The 21,375-nt window shown below is 36.7% G+C and overlaps 1 protein-coding gene across 1 annotated transcript; it reads left to right on the top strand.

Annotated features, from left to right (window-relative positions):
- Positions 1-124: 124 nt before the first annotated feature.
- On the top strand, positions 125-15,549 carry LOC115218013. The gene is made up of 8 exons (XM_029787759.2): positions 125-536; positions 4,394-4,421; positions 9,134-9,199; positions 10,071-10,340; positions 11,145-11,489; positions 12,136-12,171; positions 12,831-13,319; positions 14,303-15,549. Exons 1-8 carry the CDS (start codon positions 492-494, stop codon positions 14,308-14,310), a joined length of 1,287 nt encoding a protein of 428 aa, XP_029643619.1. The 5' UTR covers positions 125-491; the 3' UTR covers positions 14,311-15,549.
- The last annotated feature ends 5,826 nt before the right edge of the window (positions 15,550-21,375 follow it).

Genomic DNA, 21,375 nt, shown 5'->3' with positions numbered 1-21,375 from the left:
TCCTCTTTTCGCTTTTTCGTGTCGTCCCCCACTCTCTCTCACTCTGTAAACGCCCCCAACGTAACGTGGTAGCGGGTGTTCGCGCATGTATTTATATTTATTTCTTTACAGTTCCATAACATATATAAATACAAGCTCACAGCTCATCGACATCATAAGTCACTTCTTCAACTCAGTGATCGCTTTATATAAACCTTCTTCTATGAACCAGAGCAGCACAGTTAATAGAAACACGATACATTAACAGACGTTGCGCAGCATAACAATATTATTTCAACAAACACAGAAAAATATACCAAGTCACAACTACCATTACTTGCTCAGAAGAAGCCGATATATACGAATATCTTCACATATTTATAAAAATTTACATTCATTGAGCATCCAGACGAGTCAACCAAAGTTTTGACGAAAGAACTTCGTGAATCCTTATTACTTTATCTTCTCTACAATCCACGGCGTCAGCTATAATTATCAATAATAGCATAATCATGTATATTCAACGGTTTCTTGTTACTCTTTTATTCTCAACTTTGGTAAGTCTTTCACCTTTCCTTATTTTATCATTTTCTTCTTAGTTGTTGTCACATTAATTTTTTTTTTCACGCTTTCGGTTTTATGTGTCTATGCACTTCATTATGAATGAGTGTGTATGAGTGTGTGAACATATGCTAGCGTATATAATGTTTAACCTGTACGTATTAGTGTGTGTGTGTGAGCATGTGTGTATGTGTGGTTTGTGTATATCCATTGATACTATTATGCAATTATATATGTATGATCATTTACAATCAATTCAGTAATAGCACACACAATCATACATTGACATACACACGTGCGCACACATACGCACATACATATAAACATACACATACATATGTATATACAAACATACATACATACATATATATACATACATACATGCATATATATATATACATTCATACGCACACACATACACGCACAGACTTCCTCGAGCCCTAACGACCGTTTTTACAAGAAGTCTGAGAGCGGGAAAAGTTACAATTCTGGATTTGGTCGCAAACGAATCTAGAGACTCAAAATTCAAAGAAACGCGGCAATGCTAAATAACAACACCATCATTACAAACAACAACAACAACAACAGCAAAAATAGCATCAGCAGATGCGGGAACAACGGCAGCAATGACATCAAAATCCTAATGAAGAGGCATTCTTCACGGCTTTAACGTCTAGGTAGATCACTGGGTGGCAAAAAAAAAAAACATGGAACCTGCATGAACATCACATAATCTCAATTTTTTTTACACCACCCTGTGTGTGTGTGAATGTGTGTGTTTGTGAGTAGCCATCTATTCTATGCCTATAATTAAGATGAGTGCCGTATGGCTTAAAGCCTCTTCAGGAGAATTGAGAGAAGGGATTTCGATCCTCAGCCGATGCTATCGCTTCGCTTATGTTGTTTATATGTTTGAGAATAGACTGAATATCATAACTTCGCATCACACCTTTTCCAATCCGGCTTTACCACATATTGCATTGATCTCGAAGGCAACTTTCTCCATCATCCCACTGAGGTTGGGGGGTCGATAAAATAAAGTATCAGTCGCGTACTGCAGTCGATGATATGTTACTAAACCTTTTCCCTTCAGAATGGTTGGCCTTCTACCTAAATCAAAAACCGGTGAGCCGGCAGCAGAATCGTTATTATGCCGGATAAGATGATTAACAACATATCATCCGTCTTCATGTTCTGAATTCAAATTCCGCCCAGGGTCGAGTTTGCCCTTCATCCTTTTAGCAACTATAATAATAAAGTAACAGCTGAGCACTGGGGTCGATGTAATCGACACACCCAAATCCTGAAATTGCTGGCCTATTGCCAAATTTTGAAATTATTATTATTATTATTATTATTATTATTATTATTATTATTATTATTATTATTATTATTAATCAGCACTCAGCAAACGCTTAGTTGTAGAGCCAACAGCTTACATACGCGTACACACACACACTCACACACACACACACACACACACACACACACACACACACACACACACACACACACACACACACACAATGCTGCATTGTTGTTTTACAATGCGGCATTATGACATTCTTACGACATTGTTATGACAGCTGTGTTATATTCTGTGAATGTTTTCAAAAGTTATCGATTTCTGATTGTGATACACGTATACAAACGTGTATATTAATCGACTGGAACCAATTCCAGTATTTTAATTAGTTAAGAATTCAGATTCTATCCGTCTTCAGTTTTCAATTTTATGGTCCATAGTCGGTCGTGGTCGGTCAGTCATCAAAATGAAAGACCCGTTATGGAAACTAGTATTGCGTGCCATCACATATTTTAATCTCCAGTATGTCTAAAAGCTTTGGTCATCTCTCTCCTATGTTTGACAAGAGAAGACGCGTGGCTTAGTGGTTAGAGTATTTGGCTTATGATCGTAAGGTCGTCTGTTCGGTTCCAGGTAGACACTTTACTTCACGTCGCTCCAGTTCACTCAGCTGGCAAAAGTGGGTTGTACCTGTAAATTCAAAGGGCCAGCCATGTCACATTCTGTGTCGCGCTGAACCTCCCAGAGAATTACGTCGTGGGTGCGCATGTCTGTGGAGTGGTCAGCCACTTGCGTGTTTAATTTCACGTGCAGGCTGTTCCGTTGATCGGATCAGCTGGAACCATTGCCGTCGTAACCGGCGGACCGTCATTATGTTTGACAGGAGAAGCCTCTACGTGATGTTTGATTAGCTAAAATATATAGCCAAATCTCCATCAGATTACATCCATTTGTTTTCAAAATGGAAAAATCACATGCCCGAAAAACAGGACTGGTCATGGGTGGAATGCAATTCATCAGCTCTATAATATTAGTGCTCATCGGAGGCTAGACAACAACAACATGAATTTAAGCATCTAAGCTGGGTCCTTCGTCGGTCAAATTTGATCATGATGTCTCTGCACATGTATGTTCAGCTCTGCGCGTGATGTTTTTACGAAGACGAGCAGGTGTCCAGGCATGCAAGCTTCACTCTTCCACGATAGTGATGTTTATCCAAGGAAAAGACTGCTGATGTTGGTCAATACAGCTTGGTACCAGTGTCATCGCAGACATTCCTCCTGGAACGCAACGAGTAAGACCGGATGCCATAACGTAACTTGCCCGTGCCTTTTAACAATTTCACTAGTTCACCAGGGTTGCTACTTTTTGTATAGAAAGGTATTACAGGTAATGTTAAACTCAGTAGGATTTGGACTTACAGCGCAAAAAAATTTCGAACAAATACCGCAGCGGCTTCTATTCGATGCTCTCACGACTCTGCCAATTCGCAGCCTCAGCAAGAAGTAATGATATCGGCATATTGAGCTATCGGCTAGGTTTCGATTCATGCTTGCAGTCAGTTCGCTTCATTTAGGTACGTCAAAGCCTTTGAGAAATGCATGCCACAACAAGCCCATTCTATGTTGCTGAACTTATTACTTCGAATGAATACATTGAATTAGAAATAATCATGGATCTATATCTTGTGAACTGGAATTTCGATTTCCATTTAGTATGTTCCCGACCACCTCAGTTCTCTGTTCTGAAAGCTGTATGGCACTCATTGCCTATTGATGGATCATGCTTCTTATGAAGGCTGTAAACAATGTTCTGAGCGAAATTTGGTTCACTTATCTGTAACACATACAACACACATGCGCATGTATGTGTGTGTGTGTGTGTGTGTGTGTGTGTGTGTGTGTGTGTGTGTGTGTGTGTGTATGAATGACTGGATGGACATCTATAGGGCACTGTGCAAGATGACCAGGGGAAGTTATTCGACAATATCTAGGAAAGTTGCCAGCGATGTTATCTGAATACAACTGAGGAAGTTAACTGTGAAAGACCATCATCATATCCAGCTAATAGATTACTAAATAGTATTTTTGTTGTTGTTGTTGTTGATAGTTTAGTGAATGCAGTAAGGTCAGTGGCTGCTAGGCATGCAGGCCATTTCCCTTTTTCAACATCTGTTAGTCAATGCATACACGAGAATCGAACTTAAGAAAAGTGACCCTAGATCATGGCTGGATGAATTGGGCAACGCATTTAATCTAAACTCTGTAAAGTGCGACACTGCAAGATGTATGCGAGGAAGAAGAATAGTTATGTCAGGATTATCCAGTTAGCTAGTTCATAGAAGTAGAGGCTGTTGTAGTAGCAGTAGAAGTAGAGGCCGAGTGATAAAACAGCACATATGTGAGCTAGGGGTTGTACTGGTGAGCGAATATTTACCAGTCAGTTGAATGAATTCTTGATATTCCAACCTTGTTATTTACTAAATCAAATTTACATATTTGGCAGTTTGTTTCTTCTTCTAATCCTTTCTTTCTTTTTCTTGTGTAGATGTTCCAGAGCAGCTTCTCCGCATCAGGTAAGATAATTTTTTTTTTTTAGTTTGAGTTCATTTTTGCATCTGGGATACACTCTTTAATTTACATTTAACAGCATTGTTTCTTTTACACATACTGTATACATAAGCAGACGTACACACACGTGTATGATATATATATGAGAGAGAGAGAGAGAGAGAGAGAGAGAGAGAGAGAGAGAGAGAGAGAGAGAGAGAGAGAGAGAGTAATGTAGAGAAAGGGAGCTAGAGACTAAAGGGACATGTGCGTAGCAAGCTCCGTTGAGTGCTGGTCGGAATTTAATGTCCATACTTTCTGAGTTCAATTCTTGCAGGAGCCATCTTCGCTTCTCTTCCATTCAAATTGATGAAATATATAACCAATGAAAATATCAAAAACGATCTAATTGCATATTTCCGTTTTCCCAAATGTTTGTGGCTGTTTCAGTGAGCACTTTTGTATGAATATGAATTCACAAATTTTTTGATAGAAGGTTTTAATTTAAATCATTTTAAAATGGAAATGTTGCATCGTAGAACCAAGCTCGGTCTCAGGCGGACTGGTGTCAAAAGAATGAACCCTTTTATTACCATATTTAATTTGAAATACATTGCCTTTGTTTCAATTAATTTTGAAAATAATGAAGAATTTAATAAAATAAATTTTTATTATTAAGTTAGTGTTTGCAATTTTGATGGAAGTTTTAAATTTAAATCACTTTAGAACAAAAACGTTATATCATACAATCAAGGAATAGTCTCTGGTGGATTGGTATCAAAAGAGTTAAAAAGACCAATACTTATCTAATACCAGTGGCTTTTTCAGCTTAACTGTGAACCACAGCTAGGTTTATTAAAACAGCAAGCTCTACCAAGAGCTAATCTTTCTGTTTGCCTGTAGAGTGCACAGAGGAGTGATGTTGATGATTCTAGTTGCTACAATATTTTTAGAATCAGCAGAGAGAGACCTTAAATCTTACTTCTCAGCACTCAACAAGATAATATTCTACTTATTTGCAGGATCAGAACGATACAATATTTTAACACACATTAACATACATACATGCAGTTGGTGGCTTGGAGAAATGAAACTGAATTTCTTCTGTCTTTCTTTTTGTTAATTTCTTTTATATCCAGTTTGGTTTGGCAAATTGCCAGTTAATAATAATCCTTTCTACTAAAAGCACTAGGCCTGAATTTTGGGGAGAGGAGACTAGTCGATTACATCGACCACAGTGTTTCACTGGTATTTAATTCATTGACCCCGAAAAAATGAAAGGAAAAGTCAATCTCGGTGGAATTTGAACTCAGATCGAAGTGGCAGACGAAATACCTATTTATTTACTACCCACAAGGAGCTAAACATAGAGGGGACAAACAAGGACAGACAAACGGATTAAGTCGATTATATCGACCACAGTGCGTAACTGGTACTTATTTAATCGACCCCGAAAGGATGAAAGGATAAGTCGACCTCGGCGGAATTTGAACTCAGAACGTAGCGGCAGACGAAATACCGTTAAGCATTTCGTCGAACGTGCTAACGATTCTGCCAGCTTGCCGCCTAATAATCCTTTCTACTAAGGGCACAAGGCCTGAAATTTAGGGGGAGGGGACTAATCGATTACATCGACCCAAGTGCCTTACTGCTACTTAATTTATTGACCCTAAAAGAATGAAAGGCAAAGTCGACCTCGGCAGAATTTGAACTCAGAACGTAAGGACGGACGAAATGCCGCTAAGCATTTCGCCCGGCGTGCTAACTATTCTGTCAGCTCGCCACCTAATAATAATGATGATAATGATAATGATAATGATGCTTTCTTTAGCACCTGACAAAACCATATAGCATAAATCTCATCCAGCGGATCTCAACCGTTCTTTGCCCGTGGACCCCCTTTGAGTCATGTTTTATTCGATTTTTATAATTAAATATTAAGAATTATATAAAATGTATTAAAATATTTTGTGTATCATAGAAGCAAAGCTGATTGTTTGCACATAATTTTTAACAACTAAATCTTATATGGGAGAGGGGACTAGTCGATTACATATTTAATATGGCCTCCCCACGCCAAGGGCCATTTGGACCCCGGTTGAGATTCTCTGTTCTACGGGAATTGAACTCATGACCTTACAATCAAATGCCCTAACCACTAAGCCACGCGCCTTCACTATGTCAAGAATAACAAAGCAAACACCAAATATATAAAACTGATACTCCAAAAGACAATGCTGCAAAACGAAACTAAAAGCCACAAAGACCTTTTAGTTTGTCAGTTGTCTAAACATTGCAGAACATCGCCGCAATACCGATACTAAGGCGGCGAGCCACCAAAATCGTTACGACGCCGGGCAAGAATGCTTCGCGGCATTTCGTCCGTCCTCACGTTCAAAATTCAAATACCGCCGAGGTCGACTTTGCATCCCTTTGGGGTTCGATAAAATAAGTATCACTCGAATACTGGAGTCGATATAATCAACTTACCTCATACCCCAAAATTGCTGGCCTTATGTCAAAATTTGAAACAAAATATTACTGATTCTGAAAGCGATATAATGGCTGGAACGAGTAGAGTGCGACATGAATGAAGATCTTACGGTATTTGGGCGTCGACTTTTTTACGTTCTGAGTGTACAGCCGTTTCGATTTACCTCGTCTTTCATCTCTCTCTGAAATGAATAAAATAAGTACCAGTAATCTGCTGGGGTAAGCCTAATTGATTATAATCACCTCTACAAATATGCGTCCATATAAGAAATCAATAAGAAGCCGTTTGTTTTATTATTTAAAAAATTATTTCATTACAATACTACAAGACTGTGAATCGTTCTGTGTTCGAATCCCGTTCAGGTCAGCTTTACTTTTCAACGTTCAAATCTTGCTGCAGCTTACTTGGGTGGTAGACTTAGCCCGCTGCCCGGCATAAAACTATCACCACCTTGCATCTTGGGTACCTTCAGCAGAGTTAGATCTGTTGCAAACATTTTACCCAAGCCATAAATTTGAAGATACCTTCCTCCTTCCCTCCCATCCACCAGTTTCAAAAGCACTGCGTAAAGTGACTCCTTCGCTCCTCACGTTATATATAAATATATATAAACTATTATCAATTGTTTCGTAAGGAAGCTTAAGTCCTTCCATCTTGCCCCACTTGGAGTTAGATAATTGCTAGACTATTGTTACTGCTTTCGTAGTGATGGTGATGGTGATATGTATTTGTGTGTGTGATGAGGAGTTGTAGTAGTGCACAGCTGTAATAATAAACTCCATCACTCTGGTTACTTCTGTCTGCTGCCAGTTACAGATGTTTTTAATAGAAGTGACTTTCTCTGGTGAGTCAGTAGTAACAACAGCAGCAACAACAACTACAAGACATCAGGTTTGCATTAAAGAATTTAACAGATAGCTACTCTATTATTATGCCCAGTACGCATAAACTGTAGCTGTGCCCTTGACGAAAAGCATGTTCGTATGGATGAACATAAGTATCATCACCTCTTTATATATCTAGGGCAAGGCCAGCCTAATAGAATTCACTACTCTTCAAGTTTTAGTAAACCCAGTGGGGTTCGAACTCAATAACGCAAACTCACGTAACGTTTACACATATTTTTATAGAGTTTATGTTGATTGTAGTGATGCACTTTGCCTCCGCATGGTACATATTTCGACTGGGTGGATCATAAACCAATAGAAATGTTGTTGAAAACTGTCTTCGTGCAGATTATTTGATATACCTGTATTTGGCTATCTTGTTCAAGTACATGCTTCTGACCACTTTCAGTTATTTCTCTCAACTCATTTTGTTTAGTATTTAAAGTCAGCCCGGCAGAGTTTTCTGTCTGTCTGCCAGTTGATCCATCCTTCTCTTTGTCCATGCAGTACATTTAAGGAAAACTAGTTAAGCGGAGTCTAGTGTCCTCTTCATATCGTGATTTTAGGTTAAACCAGGCTAACAGAATCCACCACGCTCGGGGTTACAAACTAACTAAAGGTACCTCAATATTTACTGTGTTGCAAGCCGGCGAGCTGGTAGAATCGTTAGCAACGCCGGGCAAAATAATTAGCGGCATTTCGTCCGTCTTTAGTTCTAACTTCAAATTCCGCCGGGGTCGACTTTGTCTTTCATTCTGAGCTCTGAGGTCAATGTAATCGACTTACCCGCTTCCTTAAAATTGCTGGTCATGAGCAAGAATCTGAAATCAATATTTACCGTGTTGCTTTTTCACCTATACGCTGTCGTGAGTCCTGAACTTTGGTTATGAATATAGAGCAAGGATACAGTCCAGACACTAATTATTAAGTCTTCATGTTTTATATCACTCTTTAAATAAAACTTCTTCCTCATTGCACTCACTCAATCCTTTCGACATAAATTTTAATGAATGATTAATAAGTGAAATCAAATAGATATAAATACTAGAATTTGTGTATAATAGCTGTTTGTCTGTCTGCTAGAATCAATTAAATAAGACCGAGGGAAGTTCTTTGGAGATTTCAAACTAGAAGCAAACTTTTGAATTGTTGTTCAAAGAATTTCACTTCAGATTTTTCAAAGGCATGAATATCACAGCTTCCATTTCCTTTTCTCTCATGTGGATCATTAAAACTATAACTCGGACTCTATGTGTTTAGCCTACATCTTCTATCAACGAAGCATCCACACACACACACACACACATACACTAAGGTATATACACAGGCTGTACTAAATAATATTCTTTCATTTCAGTTCCTTACAAGAATGTCAAGGACTTAGAAAATGACAGTTACGTGAACAATAACCCAGGAAATTCTGGTGAGTTGAAGACTTTTGTTCTCCATATCCATTCCAGTATTGTATGCGTGTATATATATCTTTGTAATTAGTGTTCATGTGCTTTGTCTTGGACACGGGATACTCGTGTCACAGTGTGTATCCACGGATGTTTGTGTGGTATTGCTGTCTATTTTTGTTGTGTTAGTTATTATTCGCCATTAGAATTTTTAGGCTTAATACGGTTTTAATGACTTGAATAGGAACAAAGGAACAACGTCAACTCTTTATCAAGACCAGATCCGAGATATTGACGATACAGATGTTGTAGGTCAGGGGAGATAACTCTCAATCTAATTTAGAGCTCATATTGTTTACGGGTTCACAGATTGGCGGAGTTCAAATTTGAAGTTCCTTTTAGTCGATGGAAAGGAAAAGAGGAATTTTATTTTTTTCATTTATTTTTGGTATTCCTGTGCTTTATACAACGGAAATATGATCTTTTCGGTTTGAACGGCAGTTTTTTAAAATAATTTCCACGTAACTAAACACTTTTAAACTTCGTATACTGGTAGAATGTGTTTATAAAACATCTTTTTCTCTTGGCTTTATTGAGAAAATTCTATAGTTTGTAACATATTTGTTGTTTTCTTTCTTCAATTTCGGCAATTTCAACCAATCAATAACGTCTATTGAGGTGAAAACATTCTGTGCCGTATGAATATGTCCCTGGTTTAAGAAACAGATTGGGTTTATTTACATTTGTTATTAAAAAGTGGAAATTCTTAGTAGAATTTGTTAATGTTTTCCTTTTTTTTTTGATTATCAGTTCCCAAATTAAGACTGGATAGAAGTGACATTTCGAGCTTTTTTTTTTTGTTTCTGTACGAAATCCCTTTTGTTTGTCTTTCAGCTTGTCCAGGAGGGAAAGCGAGTGATGTGATGATATATTTGGATCTTTCAAAGTATTTGACCAAGGAGGAATTTAATGTTCAACTCCAACGAGCAGAGCACATGGTTAGACTGTTCCGCAATTTCAAGACAAACGATAGGAAATACAACCGGATTTCAATCTTTGCTGTTTCTGAAAATCGAGTTCACACAATTGTAAAATTCAAGAAAAACGGCAAAATTGGGACCATGTACACTGAGGAACTCGCAAACACCATACGTAAACTTCACAGTAAGTATATTATTAGTACTGGACACAGTGGGCTGGGTGGTGGAAAGTATGGATTTATGTGGCAAGATATTCTGTAATTTAATACCTTATATACATATGAAATCACATCCTTTCTTCACCGCACCATACTCACCATCACATCCTTAGTTCACCCCTTCTCCTGACACACCAGCAAAGCCTTTGTTCACTGGTGATTCTTATGGAAGCAAAGATTAAGCAAACCATAACACAAAAGACTATCTAGAAGTCTTCAATTGTTTAATGGCTTGCAAATACATTGAATCTCCGTAGCCTGCTAGCAGATTATGGTGCCAAACTGAAGCCAAACTCTGGTCTAGTGTATCAGCTGATCAGAAGTAAAATTTCCTACAAGTTACATACTATTTCCTGACTTTCAGAAGTAAGTCTCTATAGAATAAAGGTTTTGGGTTAGAAACACAGCAAAATACCTGCAATGAATTTGAACTCATGGTCTAAGGGCTGGTATTTCAACACCTTACTGAGTCAACAAGCTCCAGTAATATTCCAAATTGCAAAATTCTTATTTTCATTGAAAATATTCTCACATCCCACCAGAATGGAAATGGATGGCAGAATTAGTAAAACACCAGATAAAATGCAATGACGTATTCGGTCGTGTAGTTCTGGGTTCAAATCCACCAGGACTGATTTTGTCTTTCAAACTTTTGGGTTAGAATTAAGATTGAATAATCAAATATCTCAGTTATTCCTCTTCCACTATAAATATGTTACTTACAGTATTATAAGAACCTAGTAATTTCTCATCTTTTCTTCTTTTTACAGAAAACCGTGAATATGACAATACAATAACATCTCATAAAAGACATGAAATCCATGCTCTGAGGCATTTATGGAAAATCTCTCATAAATTGCGTCGCCATGTAGCTCATGTGGCCTTTTATTTCTCAGCTGATGACTCCGTGAGTAAAACTGATTTGAAACGTGCCCATAAGATAAAGAAACGAGGAATATATTTATACATCTTGCGACTTCGTGCCAGTAGAATAAGATTTGATGAGTACAAGGCTATGGTTTCATCACCAGTTACAGATTTTGTCTTTGAGGCTAAGGATCATAGTAAAATCGATTCTTCAGTGAAGAAATTGTTGAACATGGAACATTGCAACAGTAAGTCTTCATAATTTGGACTTTTGCAAAATACAGCTTTGATATCTTCATTACCCTCCTGTTTCGGATTCTTCTTGTCCCCATATCACTCAACTTAATTGACTTCCACCTGTATTTGCTAATAATCTGTCTTTATAATTATGATTAGAATAGGCACAAGTGTATCTGTGTGGTTAAGAAGTTCACTCCCCAACCACTTGGTTTGGGGTTAAATCCCACTGCATGGCAACATGAGTGAGTGTCTTCTGCTACAACCCTGGGCTAACTAGAGCCTTGTGAGTGGATTTGGTAGAGAGAATCTAAAAAGAGCCCATCATTTGTGTGTGTGTGTGTGTGTGTGTGTGTGTGTGTGTGTGTGTGTGTGTGTGTGTGTGTGTGTGTGCATGCATATATGTGTGAGTATTTATGTATATATGTATGTAAAAGTGTCAATGATATTGACTAACACCCTTCCCTCAACATTATTGTTATTGTAACTATGTTGGAAACAATTAATTTTATTATATTATTGTTGACCAGTTAGTAACTGGTTTTTATCACAAAAAAACAGAGTAAACATTTCAAACCATGAATTATCATGAAGTGAAAAATTTCTTTAATAAATAAAAATATTAATGTTTTCTTTTCTGTTTCTCTCTTTTAACAGTGCAAGTCTTTCCTGGATATACTGTACCAAAACCAAGTAAGTAGTCACCATTTCTGACATTTGAAAATCTATATTATAATGGATTTTTAAAGTATGCTAACAGCCTACACAGCAAGTTACATAGATACAATAGAATACTGTATATTGAGCAATCTTTATAGATTGTATGTATTGCACAATACATTTTTAAAACTATACAGATAATAATTAATATAGATACATGGATGGAAAGTAATATATATATAATGTAACACAGACAATAACCTACATAGTGGAGTATAGACAGTGATGTATACAGCGTTAGACAGACAATAAAGTGTTATATATAATGTATAAAGTTGTTATATATACAATTATAGTATAGGGTTGTATAGACAATAGTGTACATAATGCCATATTTATAATAATGTATATATAATGTTACACAGAAAATAACTTATATTGTGTCATTGAGACAATGTATAAAAGGTATATATACAATGTATAAAATTATTATATAGACAATAATGCATATAATATAATAGAGATCATAATATTATATATATATATATATATATATATATATATATATATATAGTGTTATATAGAAAATAATATTCATTGTGTTATATAGACCAATTATGAGGTGGATCACCTCTAACACCATTATTATTCAAATAGTAATTATTTTCTTTTGTTCTTTCTTTTACTTTCAGTTTGTGAAGCACGACGACCAGTGAACCTTTACCTGGGTGTTGAACGTAACAGTCTTCAGAGCTTATATAATTCGAGTATTTTTAAATTTTATAAATTACTGAAATTAGAAATCAAGAACACCAATGCTAATAAGATTCAGACCCAACTAATCTTTAGTGAGTTTTCAAACAAAAAAGAAAATATCAGCGAGGCATTCATCGAGATCTTCGGAAAAACAATGAAAGCAGCAATTAACAATGCTAATAAAGACTCTCAAAAGACTTTGCTGTTGTTTGTCAGTTCCACCACTCCTTTAACATCAGAAATGATCAAAGAAGCTGCTATTCTGAAGAATCAAAAAATTGAGGTTTATGTTGTTGTAGAAGGTAAAAGTGAAACAGACTTTTCAAAGATTGCTAGTAAACCAGCTGAAGATCACCTCTTCATTGTGCCTTATTTCAAGAAGTTGAGTGGCCACAAGGATACAATATTAAAGTCAATTTGTAAAGGTTAGTATGTTTGTCCTTAGCTATTTTACAAGAAATTACCTTATATATTACTGCTTATTCAGCATCCATACACTGTTGTTTAGGGAATAATTTATATATAGTTATATAAGACAATAATTTGTTTAGCATATAGATAATAATCTATATAATGTTATACATACTATGTATAAAGTGGTATATAAACCATAACCTGCATTGAGGGGGAGGCTTGTTACTATTTGACATGCAAGAGTCTAATGTTTTGGTGGCTAACACATTTCTAGGTGGATAAAGTAGTACTGGGTAGATATAACATAACAGGTTAGAATATTTCTGAGGAATAGTGTATTTCTGGATGGATAGTTACTACTGTGTTTGTCTGCTCTTGACTCCAGTGCTGAAATCTTTTCATGACATTTTCATGTGCTTCCAGGCAGAACTTCTAATTCTTCTTTACCCCCATTCATCAACAGGAATAGGTTCCAGATTAATGATGATAAACTTGCCTGAAACATGTTAGTCTTTCATACAGGGGGATATTGATTTTGCATCTGTTTTATAAAACAGTTAGTGTTATATGTGACAGGCATCTCCAAACAAAGAAAAGAAATGTCTTTCTTCTTTGTCCACATGTTTGGCATGATCTTCCACAAAATTTAGGCTTTTAAATATTGTTGGAACAATCAACTTTGCACATATAGATTATTATCCTAGTGCCAACTAATTTTCTAAAGTCAGGATGGAACTTGTTTATCAGCCAAACAGATTAAAGTCATCTGTGTCATGTACTTTACTACAAGGAAATAAGATAATGATAATTTAACTAATGACTTTGCCATGATTAAATGTCCCATATACTATGAAGTAAGGTATCCTAGAACAAAATATAGAAGAATAAAGGAGGGAGTTAAATTCTTTGATTGTGGACAGGTGTTCCTGTCCAAAACATCTTTAGAATGTGACTTGTTTTCGTCTGTATTAAATTCTTCTTTTATTAATTTCAGGTTGGTGAAATGATTGGCTTCTAGATAAGAATGAGAAAAAAACCTATATAAACACATAACATTCATGTGGTTTGAGTTCTTTAATTTAAGAGGAAAACTTGGAAATTCCAACTGGCTAAAAAGGGAAACTATATTGTAAACTACCATCAACCAACCAGCCTAAAAAATGATGGAAAACAAGAAGTATCAAGTAAAAACAGGTTTGACTGAGAACTACTGATGAAGCTTGATTATTAAGAAGTTAATGAATGAACATTTTATTCTGGGGATGACAAGGAAAATTTTATCTCTCTTTCTTTCTCTCTCTCTCTTTTTTTTTTTTTTTTTTGAGAAATTTCTACATATTTCCTTATAATACTATTCAGAGGGTTCCAGATGCTTCCATATGAATTATCTGAAAATATTTCATCAAAAAGTATTATCTTCCTAAATGAATAATTAAAAAAAAAATGAAAAGGACATACATTCACACTCACATATATACATACATAAACACACACATCCATATACACATCCATGTAAAAAAAACAATGACAAACCTCAAACTTCCAGAAAGCCTAAAATTGAATAATTTATAGATTAAAGTAAATGGAAAGCTGAGCTTCAGAGAAGTTTAAAGATGGTGCAATATTAATACAGACAAACCGAATGAAAATGAAGAGAACAGAAATGATCAAATAATGAACATTTGTGGATAAGGAAACAGAATTACAATGAAATGAAAGCATTAAAAATATATATATACAAAACAAAAAAGAAATGACAACTGCATCTGTGATACAGGTTCTTCTTCTCCTTTTTCTCCTGTTCCTCATCCCTTAACCCTTAACCCCTAAATGTAAGTCAGATATGTGAAAGCCAAATCAGTTATCTAGTCCCTTCACTACTGATAAACCAAAATGATCCTTCATCTCCTTATTTACCATTATTTACCATTTACTGTTTCTTTGCTCAGACTTTAGGAGATGATCAAGACCCAAGACTATCAGAGATGCAAATCTGCCCAATTTTTGGATTTTTGAAAATTTCTTATTGTTTTCATTTTCTCTCATCCCAAATTGGAGAATACTAAACACAACTGCCCACAACTCCAAAGAACCCTTACTTTATTACAGGTTATATTGATGAAGGGTTTATATTTATATACACTAATTGAAACAAAGAACAGCAAAGCATTTTCTAAAATAACTCGTTTGAATTTCAATAAAATGTCTACAATTTGCGAAAAAAAAAGCTAAAAAAAAAATACAGGAAGAAAACAGTTGGGGGCCCAAATACATGTATATTTATTTATTTATAATTTTTTTTTATATTCCTGAAGTCAAATCTGGTTGGCATTTTGCAATCTGAACGATGACTTTAAGCACTAAGCAGCCCCTACCCCACACCATCCCCTATCCCCCCACCCCCAAACCAACCCACAAGTTTACACTTGTGGATGATGATCATGATGGTGATAATGATGATGACATTCTCTTTTGAAGACTTTGAGTATTGTTTAAATACTAAGACAAACTGTTTACCGGTGCAAAAAAAGTCTGATTCCTTTTTACTTACCATAACCAATATTTATTGAAACATTCTCTACATTATGAACCCTTCATTCAGATTTTTTATTTTTTGGTGCAAAAATCTTCAAAAATTTCTTGTAAATATTACACTTTGAAATAAAATCTAAAATCTATTTATGCAATATTTATATTTGACTTCATTCTTTCATCATTCCATTTTTTTTTTCTGCTGATTGCAGTCATTGGACTGTGGCCATGCTGGGGGACACGTTGTTGCAGGTTTTTGTCAGTCCTACTGACCACCCCCACCAGTATTTCAGTATTTATTTCAGTCTCATGTTATTAATGTCTAATGGCTAAGTCACACACACACACACACACACACACACACATACATGCACACACACATGTATACACATACTACACACATGCATACTCACACATACTACACACATGCATACTCACACATTTCTGCACATATACACACACACATTTATATACACACATGAATACACACACACATGCATATTAGCACATGTATCCTCATACACACACACACACACACACACACACATACACATATTCACACATACACATGCACATGTATTCCTCAAAAGGCCACAACTCACAAGTAGTATGCTTTTATTCTTTTACTTCTTTCAGTCATTTAACTGTGGCCATGCTGGAGCAACATCTTGAAGAGTTTTAGTCAAACAAGTTGACCCCTGGACTTGTTTTTAATGCTTAGTACTTATTCTATCAGTTTCTTTTGCCAAACCACTAGGTTACAGGGATTTAAACATACCAACACCAGTTGTCAAGTGCTGATGGGGGACAAACCCAAAGACACACACACATAGATATTTACAAAATCTATACATATATATGATGGGCTTCTTTCAGTTTCCATCTACCAAATCCACAACACAAAGCTTTGGTAAGCCCAAGGTTATAGTAGAAAACTCTTACCCAAGGTGCCACACAGTGGGACTGAACTTAGAACCATATGGTTGGGAAACAAGCTTCATATTACACAGCCTTACCTGCACATATCCAGTATGTATGACTATGTAGTGTGTACCATACTTCCCCTAATTGTTTTAAGTAACTATGTGGTCACAAGCAATCATAGATATCCTTTTGGCCCATCCAGCTCGAGAGAAAAATAAAAAGAGAAAGACAGGGGTTACATCAACAACTATCCGGTACAAGTTTATAGATGAGCAGACTGGAGTATTGTGGAAGGAAGTGCCATGTTCAGGGACACATGAGCTGTCCAATCAGAAGAATTGAACCTATGACGCTCTGACTGTAAACTTGTCACCCCTGTCATTAGATCATGCCTCTTTTCATTCTGTCCGTCTCTCTCTCTCACACACTCATAAGGGTACAAGTGCGGGCATAAGTTAAGAAGTTTGTTTCTCAAGCATGAGGTCCTAGGTTCAGTTCTACTGCATGGCATCTTGAGCCATGGTCAGAAGCCACCTCAAGATTGGTGAATAAATTTGAATTGATGGAAACTACAAAAGCCTGTCACACCAACTGAACTATCATACTATAATACAAAGGGGCATACACATATGTATATATGGCATAGCAGCACCATAGTCAATTGCAACAAAGATAAAGGTGATGCATTAGATAGAAATAACTACAGGGGTATCAAACTGCTGGATCAGGTGATGAAGATCACAGAGAGGGTCATAACCCAACTAATTAGGGAGAGAGTCTGCTTAGATGAGATGCAGTTCGGTTTTGTGGCTAGTAGATGTACCATTGATGCTATATTCCTGGTATAGCAACTGCAGGAGAAATACCTAGCCAAAGATAAACCCCTATACTTGGCTTTTGTTGACCTGGAGAAAGCCTTTGACACAGTCCCCAATCCCTTATCTGGTGGGAGATGTAGAAACTGGGGATTGGCGAGTGGTTAATAAGAGCTGTACAGGCCCTGTACAGGGATACTGTTACTAAGGTAAGGGTCGGCAATGAGTATAGTGAAGAATTCTGGGTAGAAGTAGGGGTCCACCAAGGATCAGCTCTCAGCCTCCTTTTATACATCATAGTCCTCCAGGCAATAACAGAGGAATTCAAGACAGGTTGCTCCTGGGAACTCCTCTATGCTGATGACCTTGCTCTCATAGTGGAATCACTACCAGAACTAGAGAATAAATTTTAGGTGTGGAAGCAAGGTTTAGAATAGAAGGGCCTTAGAGTCAATGCTGCAAAAACCAAAGTCCTAGTAAGTAGGAAGACAAATGCATCACAAACCCCTTCAGGTAGATGGCCCTGCTCAATCTGTAGAAAAGATGTAGGTAGAAACTCCATGAGATGCATCCAGTGTAAGCTATGGATGCATAAGTTGTGCAGCAACATGAAAGGAAGGTTAACTGGGAAGATAGCTTTTGTGTGTGGCAGATGCACTGGGGCAATAAACACCGGCGATGCTCAGAAAACTGATTCCATCACATGCCAGGAGAAGAAGCTAGAAGTAGTTGATAGTTTCCACTATCTAGGTGGCCAAGTCTGTAGTGGGGGGTGGATGCTCAGAGAGCATTGCCACTAGAATAAGAATTGCCTGGGCAAAGTTCAGAATGCTCCTACCTCTAATGGTGACAAAGGGCCTCTCGCTCAGAGTGAAAGGTAGATTGTATGATGCACATGTGTGAACTGCTATGCTATACAGCAGTGAAACATGGGCTGTGACTGCTGAAGACATGCGTAGGCTTGAATGAAATGAAGCTAGTATGACCCACTGGATGTGTAATGTCAGTGTGCATGCACAACAGAGTGTAAGTGCCCTGAGAGAAATGTTGGACATAAAAAAACATCAGCTGTCATGTGCAAGAGAGACAACTGCACTGGTATGGTCATGTGCTGTGTATGGATGAGGAGAGCTGTGTGAAGAAGTGTCACTCCTTAACAGTGGAAGGAACCCATGGAAGGGTTTTGTGGTGTCACAGTCTATCCAAAGCTCTTACTTAGCATTACTCGACACTCTTTGGGTCTTCTAGACACCAATACCTATCATACCCTATATATATATATATATATTATATATATATATATATATATATATTTATATATAAATCATCATCATCGTCGTCATCATTGTTTAATGTTTGTTTTCCATGCTGGCAGGGTTGGACAGTTTGACTGGAGACTGGCAAGTCAGGAGGCTACACCAGGCTCCAGTCTGATCTGGCAATGTTTCTACAGCTGGCTGCTTTTCCTTATGCCAACCACTCCATGTATGTATATATATATATGAAATAAGTACCAGTTAAATACTGGGATCGATGTGATCAATGTCCCACCTCCCCCAGCATTTCCGGCCTTATGCATAAAGTAAAAGAGATTATTAATATTTGGCTCAGGATTTATCTTATCCTTGATAGAATTCACATAGGTAGCAGGTTACTACCTGTAACCTTAGATATCTACATGATTTCAATAAGCCTTCAAGTGCTTAAAACCATTCAGATGATTTTCCTTTTCCAAAGAGGCAAACCTTATGTTGAAGCTCAACAGGACACTCCATTGCTGTCTCCTTTAACCAGTTGTCTACGTCATTTACTCACATTTACTAATGCACCAATTATTACTAGTAAAACCTTTACAGATTTCATATTCTAAATCCTCGTATTCTCAAATTTTAAGGGATTGTATTTTTTAAACTTTTTATCTTTTTTCTTCACAATCCTGGAATCAAATGGACATGGTGGATAAATCACTAAGCAAATTTGCCTTTCATTGTCCATTATCTGTTTGAATTGGAAAATCCCACATCTTGCAATTTTCCAACTCCAGTACTTTTTCTACATGATGGTTATACCATGTACTTCCAGCTTCAAAACTGTTATCATTGACGAAGCTTTCAGTGCAAAACTGATGATTTGATCAGATCATCATTTCTTATATTCTCCTTGGGCCAACTTGGGGCTTTCTACAAAAGGTGCGCCATTGCTGTCTTCCCCAATTTCGTTTACTCTACATTTTGCCAACAACTTCTCTTCATACATATATTTTCTCAAGTTGTTTGTTTGAAGCACTTGATTTTGAATTGTGATAATAAGGCTTCCTATCTCTTTTCTAATTGCCCTTTTTCATCTAAGCTGAGGGTTTTGTTCCACATTCATTCTGAAAGGTTTTCCTAAACTGACCAAGCAAAGGTTTCTCATTAATCTGTCTAAAATGTTCTCTTTGAATTTCATTTGTGTCCTTTTCTCCTATTCCACACTTGTTTGACTATTCTTTATTCACTACTTTTAGTAGCTTTTCTGTGCTGATTTGTAAATAATCTAGTAAGTTGCTTTGTTCCTCTCTCTTTACTTTCTTTTTACTCTCTTTTACTTGTTTCAGTCATTTGACTGTGGCCATGCTGGAGCACCGCCTTTAATCGAGCAAATAGATCCCAGGACTTATTCTTTGTAAGCCTAGTACTTATTCTATCAGCCTCTTTTGCCAAGCTTCTAAGTTACGGGGACGTAAACACACCAGCATCGGTTGTCAAGCGATGTTGGGGCAGACAAACACAGATACACAAACATACACACACACACACACATATATATATACACATATATACGACAGGCTTCTTTCAGTTTCTGTCTACCAAATCCACTCACAAAGCTCCAGTCGGCCCAAAGTTATAATAGAAGACACTTGCCCAAGGTGCCATGCTGTGGGAATGAACCCGGAACCATGTTGTTTGTAAGCAAGCTACTTACCACACAGCCACTCCTGCGCCTACTGCATATGTTCCTTTCACAGCAATTAAACCTCTTCCAGCCTGGTCTTTTTTCAAGTACAACTGGTTAATATCAGTTTTCAGATGGTGGGCTCCATACATAGTCGACAACTTTCTGGTTTTTCTGTCCAGTTTCTATATTTTGTTTTTCATCCAATCCACAACTTCAGTTTCATATCTGATAACCACCACTGCTCTTGCATGTATTGCTTCAATAAAATTTTTTGAATTCAACCTCAACTATAATATTTTCACATTCTCCTTGTATTCTTCCTACTTGTAATTTTCTTCATCTCTTTATATTTCATTTCATCTGCCTCCAGTATCCCCAAATATTTACACTAGTGTCCTTTGTCAACTAATTTCATTGTTTGCTTTTTTGTCATTTCAATTCTCTAGCTTCCTTCAAATCTTCCCTGTTCCATTATCAATATACCACACCAAATTCCATACCTATATCATTTGAAAAAATGTGTACCATATGTAGAAGACATTCTAGTTGCTTCACATTTTTCTCATAAAACTTTATATCATCCATAAAAAAATTATTTATCTGACCATACTCTTTTCCCATATCAAAAGCTATTTTAAATTTCTGTAATATCAAACTGTGGCCAATACAAATAGTACGGAGATAAGCTATCACCTTGGAATATACCATGTCTGAAGTTCACCTTCCCAAGTTTTTGTTTTCCTCCAATCAATACAGTGCTCAATGTTTCATACTTTCAGTAACCATTATCTCTACATTCTCTGCCACTCCAAATGTGCTAATTGTGTAACCTATCTGACTGTGCAGTATCATGTTATAT

Source organism: Octopus sinensis, linkage group LG12 (assembly GCF_006345805.1).
Source record: "Octopus sinensis linkage group LG12, ASM634580v1, whole genome shotgun sequence".
Taxonomy (NCBI): Eukaryota; Metazoa; Mollusca; class Cephalopoda; order Octopoda; family Octopodidae; genus Octopus; species Octopus sinensis.
Note: the sequence above shows the minus strand (reverse complement) of the source record. Positions and strands in the feature narration are given on the sequence as shown.

Excerpts from the sequence above, each read along its gene's own strand:
- LOC115218013 (XM_029787759.2), top strand. The coding sequence starts at position 492 with ATGTATATTCAACGGTTTCTTGTTACTCTTTTATTCTCAACTTTG. Across the intron at positions 537-4,393 it reads CTCTTTTATTCTCAACTTTG|ATGTTCCAGAGCAGCTTCTC; the intron begins GTAAGTCTTTCA and ends TTTCTTGTGTAG. Across the intron at positions 4,422-9,133 it reads GAGCAGCTTCTCCGCATCAG|TTCCTTACAAGAATGTCAAG; the intron begins GTAAGATAATTT and ends CTTTCATTTCAG.